This window comes from Triplophysa rosa, linkage group LG3 (genome assembly GCF_024868665.1).
Source record: "Triplophysa rosa linkage group LG3, Trosa_1v2, whole genome shotgun sequence".
NCBI lineage: Eukaryota > Metazoa > Chordata > Actinopteri > Cypriniformes > Nemacheilidae > Triplophysa > Triplophysa rosa.
Window position 1 is genome coordinate 11,621,281 of NC_079892.1, and position 6,430 is coordinate 11,627,710.

The window sequence follows — 6,430 nt, forward strand, 5'->3', positions numbered from 1 at the left end:
GAGACATTTTCTCAAATATCTTCTTTTGTGATCCACAGTAGAAAGAGTCATATACAGAATCCGAATGACATGAAGGTGAATAAATGATGAGATTTTTTTGGTGAACTATCCCTTTATCATGCTCACAGCCTGAAACAAAAGACAGAAGATATAATCATTTTGCTAGTCCGCCCACCCTCCTGACCTCCTATTGTACGTGCTTCATAAAGCTATCAGGCTATACTGCTAGATCAGCAAGTCAATATCCACTCATAGACACAAACAAACAATGCTGACCATCCATGACTGCCATCAAAACTATCTCTGCTGCCATTATCACAAACATTAATATGATTTTCACTTTGGCCAGCACAGTATGGCCCGAGGACACAAAACGGGCAAAGAGCAAGTGCAATCGTGTGTATTCAGTCCTGACAAAACATGAAACTTCTAAAAGAGACGGATTCTATTAGCCGACTGTTACGACCGTCAACCGTTAATGAAGTAAATAATCGTTCTGGACAGGGACAAGAGTGCAAGGCGAAGACGTTTATTTGGCTTGATGGAGAAGAGGTGCTCATGGAGAGCGTCAGTCAGGAGTACTTGGGGTGAGAAATTGTGCAGGAAAACATAGAAATTTGCATAAAACGTGATCAAGAACTCTGTCAGTCAACCCCGCTCTTGATTCACGTATGGGAGAGTGCGTAAATGCTAAAAAGCACGTGTAAAGAGGCCTCAGGGTGGACAACTGCTGCTAATTTCATTACGCTGGTTAAAGCCAACGTCAGGATAAGTTTATAAGACTGCAGGGAAGACGAACATCTGGTGTGTTTCCAGAACTCAAAACAGACATTTTAAGAACTTCTCTTTTCGGATAGGAAAGAAACATTTTATTGTTTGTCCAATGTAGAAATGAGAATTGGTCTAGTCTTATACAGATGCATAACATTTCTCATCCAGTTTTAACAAAACCAACTTTATACTGTCAACAGTTCCAATTCATTCATTTCTCTAAAAAGAAAACCCATCTGAGAAAATGTGAATAGGCTACTTACATAAAACATAACACTGCTGTCCTTCTGAAACCTCATATCTCCATAAATCTTTGTTTGTCACTGGGTTTTCAAATATCTAACCATTAAAAAGTGCTTGTCAACTTTGACAACACAGTATTTAATCATTGAAAAAGTACAGTGTTTTTTCCATTTCCTGAAAAACTGCGTTTTTGGACATACAAGGTTTTAGAAGGACAGCGACGCTTACTAATAACTGAATTTCTCCTTGGCTATAAAAATCTATCTCTAAGCAACACAGACACTTACCAGAGGCAAAACAGAGGTTCACAAGTGTAATTTCCATCAAATATATGCTTATAATGAATTCTAATAGGTCCTGACAGAACGGATCTCTTCATGATTGTTTCCTTTGATCAAAGAAAATGAGACATGAATTAATACAGTCACGTCTCGGATCTGCTATATTTATGTCTCTGATCAAGTGATGTGATATTTAAACAGCCATCTTTAACATCTGAGTGAGTCTTTTGATATCATTACAGCAAAAACTAAAGAGTAAGATGGATGTCCACTATCGTCACTCGCTTCATGAGAACTGATCTCCTCTATGTATTTTATTTTACCTCTTTTCCTGGACAGATCCTGAAGTCCTCTGCAAAAGTGGACAGATTTTAAACCCCAGGCAGGGAGCCTCACCTAGGAACAAATCGAATGTAGGAACTTTCAAAGACGAGAAATTCAGAGCCACTCTCTGATCAGAATTCAGAGACAAGTCAATCTGAGTCTCTAGTATTGTGAAGGCTCTTTTATGCTGCGTACAGTATACAAAATGCATATTAATGATTTTCCCAGCATTTTGAAGATGCAACTATTAAGTATTAAACTCATGAAACCTGCCGAGAACATATTGAGTTTACATTTGAAATAAAAAGGAAGAAAGCGGATGTTATATTTGGTTTAAATAAAAATAAGCATTTATAATTATTATTAAGTTTATTATTTAGCACATTTGTATTTATGTATTCAGTTCTCATTACAAAAAAGCAAACTCAAAAGAATTGTTTTCTCAAAATTGCAATGCAAAACATTGTACAATACTTACACACCATAGTTGTGTTTGATATACAGTAAATCATTGTATTTTTACTGTAATGCAATAACAACACTTATGAGGTTTACAATTAAGAGTAACAGTAAATTTTAGTAAATTTAGGGTATAAACTTGCTTAATTGTCATAAAAATAATTTATTGAAACTTTTGATTTTCTTTTCTTTAGGTTAAATATAATGTATTTTTAAATATATTTGTATGTATACTGCATATAAGTATTTCTAAGTATAAGTATTTCTTATATTTATGTATATACATTTTTACATATTTTTTGGGGGGTGTAAAATATGGCCTGGACATTTTCTTGACAGGTTTCGTGAGATTTACGTTTTCAGACGCATTCTACAGCAATCTGTCGTTTCATTTACAGTAATGTAATGTGCCATGATGCCACTTTTGTTCACATGTGACGCAAATCCCACTACAGCTGTGCGCTGAGAAAATTCCTGTAAACAACACAATGTCATGTTTCAAAACCCATAAATGATTAAACCTAACTCAAAGTACTAACATCCAAACACGCACAGACGCCGCTCGGGTGCCTCATCACCGATTTGGATTTTTGTGAATTTGTCCAGTTTTATAGTTATTTGGAACTCGTCACATTAGGCACCTCGCCTTGACACAGTAGATTTTGCTTGTTGTAGCGCACGTGGCCGCTAACAGTTCAGCAATGCCGTGGCTTCGGTTCTCCTTTAAGCTTCAACTGTTGCGGAAATGCTGACATCAAACAAAACCCGCTGACCTCCATTTTAAGGGAAAATCTTACCAAAGTGTCTTAATGGAGTGAGCGGGCGGCTAAGAGAAGATTGAGAACTTTAGATGATAATGTAAACATGATGAAACATGTGTCTCCTCATTACTCACAAATGAATTACCCAGCATGCAACATTCAAATTAGCAGCCTTTACCGACCCCAAGGGGCTCGAAATGCCTACGGTTGTTGAATCATTACACACAGGCCATCTGCAAACAGAACTTTACCTAGAAAAGCACTTCAGGACAACATTTGACTCCCCTCAACATTTAAAACAATAAAGGCCTAACAATGTCTTCCTGAAGGCTAGTGATTTTCCTTTCATGTTGATCTCTCACTCTTTCTTCCTTTAATTCTTTGGCGATTACAAAGGTGTCAGACAACTATGTGGCCCATTAACTTCAGGGTTGCGCTCGAGTAGATCTGCTATTTGGTCGAATTTATCTCATGTTAAGCCTACAGTATATAAACCCAAATCCTAAGATTATCTCAACAATTCTCAACCTAAAGCAGGTCTCTTTTGAAGCTCCAGCACTTACATTGTTGAATATGGAAATGAGATGTGATGCAATAAAATGTGATAATATCTGCCTTTGTGATGACCTGACAGAGAAAAACAAAAGTGCAAAGATGTCGAATCTGGTCATTTGTAAAGGTTTCAGGTCAATTAAAAGACGTCTCCAATCAATAACCAAGAAGGTTCGAGTCTTTGATCGTATTGAAAGGCTATGGAGGAGAAAGATTGGTCAGGGTACATTGGTCGTTCGTATGTTGTACGTTGACCTTGTGAAAAACAAAAGCCCACAGTGACAGTGTTGAAGTGACGTTCACAAATATCTACAATACAATTAAGAATAAGGAGACACAAATCTCCAAGGCCAACACAGGTAATGAACTCGTGCCATCCATTCGGCTAAAAGTGTAATCCTGTAGTGATTACAGAAGCGTTCAATTCTCACAAAAAGGTCACAGAGGCACACGACTTACCGATGAAAATGGTGTAAAGATGGAAAGGAATGACAACAGTGTAATAGACACGAGTGGTGACACACATTCACAAAAACCACACAATTCACAACAATGACAGGTTGAATGATCAGTGTATGAGATGCAAGGGTTTACACACAAATCGATGCAAGGAAACACACATACACGCCTTAACTTTTATTCATTTTGCACACAGTAGACATACACAGAATGATCAGACACATGCTTGGATGTTGTAGTAGACAGAATCATGAATGAAATGATACACGCGTGAATAAAAAGCCAAAATGACATCATTATGCACACACTCAGCCTCCTTTCAAACTTTGCTCGCATCTTTAACAGCACAGCGAGTTCCGCCTGCAGTCCACCAATGAGATTTGATCGCAATATATATCGTCATTGAGTAATAAACGAACACGACAGTCGCTTTTCCGGATCGCTAGACACCTTTCACACACATATATACTTACCACATATGTTTTCTGGGAGGCAGGCTACGCTCTCTGTTGTAGGCAGTCACCCCTAGAGCCAGCTGCATTACCGTTATGTATTTCTGGTAATTCACCATGGTACTGTTCACCGCTTTTTTACAACACAAAAATCCGCACCGAAAGACTCGCGCAGGTAACACTAATAATAAGAGTTTAGACTCTCCTCCCGCTCCCTGGCATCGGCTTCAACTGCGTCTTCCTTGCTGAGCATCACAGCGCCATTTCCAGCAGCAGCAGCACTGACAGGGAAAACACTCCACGCGAGGGAGCGCGCCGCTGCCACCCATGACCACAATGACAGTCTGCTCGTGTCGTGCCTCTGTCAGGAGAAAGCGCGCCAATCCTCTCGTTATTACTCAGGAGATGGGCATTCTTTTCCCGCCACTCGCGCGTACTGCCGCTTTGCTCAGAACGCGCGCGCGCGCTCTCTCTTGCACTCTCTCTCTTTCTGTCTCTCGCTCTCTCTCTCTCTCTCTCTCTCTCTCTCTCTCTCTCTCTCTCTCTCTCTCAGAGATACGCTGCTGCGGCGTCCACGCGTTCGTGCGTGGGGTTAGAGGAGGGGGTGGGGTGGTTTAAATGTTAAACGGATTGAGGTAAAATGCCCTCGTAATAACACATTTGTGTATGACTGTAAGACTGCAGTCATAGTTCATTTAAAACGGAGAACTCTACGTTCCAAACTTGAATTTTTTTCCCCGTTTAACACAAATGGAGATATTAGTAGAATTGTCTGGCTGCTCTTTTCCATACAAAGTTATTATAGATGCTAAATCTCTTAAACATTTCTGTTAATCGAAGTCAAATCAAATATGGTCTATATTTTATTTGATATATGTGTGGTAGTACGATCAAGAACTAAAAGAAAAATAGAAACGTTGCCAGAGCAATAACATTTTATTTAACTTTTCAATAAAAATGTTTGAGGCACTAAAATCATTAACTAAACGTGCATGAAATAAATAAATAAATAAATGATCAAATAAATTCATCAAACTTATGTAGCGATATAAAGATGAACAAAATAATAAAAATAATAAAATGATTAAAGGACATAAAATTGATTATGAAATATACTAAAACTAAAAATATATAAATAAAAGCTAATTCAAAATATCAATAAAACTACAACAAAACAAGCTATAATAACTTAATAGCTTTATATGAAAATTTGTATCAACTTTCACCCTATTACAAAAATTGTATTTAGGCCTATTATTCTTATTATTACTTTTTTACCATTTAATATACCTTATCAGCCTAACTACAGGTGATATTGTAGGCTATATAATGATATGTGCTCTTATATTTTAATAATATTATATAGCTTAACTGATGTGCATTTTCCAACTCATCTAATCAGGTTTGAGATAAAGCCTAAATTTTTTTATTATAAAGTGACAAATTAAGTAATACAGTGTAATTAAATGTAGGTTTGGGAGGATCCTAAACCTAAGGAGCCTGAAACGGTTGTCAATAATTTTTCAAGCTTATTTAAGAAGCCAGTTGCCCACCTTTTTCTTACGCCAGTTCTTCTCTGATCCAACTTATTTAATTTTATTCCATTTATTCTTATTATCAACTTTGTTAAGACCAAAATTGTTTACTGTTAGTTTGTTAAGACTGGATGGGTAGGTGAACTCATGAAATTAATATTAGGATCCATCAGGGCCCTGCAGACGGTAAGCAGGTTCAAAGAACGGATGAAATAATATATTTATTAAAAAATTGAATGTATTTTGGAATTTATTGTTCATTATATAATTTTCTTCATTTGATTTATTACAGTACACTGTTGAATGATGAAACACTGCAGCATCTCATTCATGAAAAACCAAACTAAACACAGACCCAATGAAAGCATTTTTCACAGTGGTTAGACAAATACAAAAGAATATGCTGGAAACCCAGTTTCGTGTAATATCCTGAGAGCAGTTTTGACACTCATGAAACACCCACTCACATACCAGGCTCAGAATTAACCGGAGAAAATATGGCCCACTTCATCTGATTTCAGCGTGGGCCGTTCAATTTGCAAGGATTCTATTTAGGGAATAATTTACTCCTCAAACAGCCTCAAAATGGGCAC

At 37.3% G+C, this 6,430-nt stretch overlaps 1 protein-coding gene across 8 annotated transcripts in view; it reads right to left on the reverse strand.

The window, feature by feature from the left end:
- tjp1b (tight junction protein 1b) overlaps positions 1-4,790 on the reverse strand; it is a 92,759-nt gene extending 87,969 nt beyond the window's left edge. For 7 of the 8 annotated variants that reach the window (XM_057329420.1, XM_057329417.1, XM_057329414.1 and 4 more), the window contains exon 1: positions 4,324-4,790. In XM_057329420.1, the coding sequence (XP_057185403.1) occupies positions 4,324-4,421 (98 nt within the window). In that variant the 5' untranslated portion in view covers positions 4,422-4,790. The remainder of the gene's footprint in view (positions 1-4,323) is intronic. The other variant, XM_057329416.1, reaches the window with a different exon arrangement.
- Between the last annotated feature and the right edge of the window lie 1,640 nt (positions 4,791-6,430).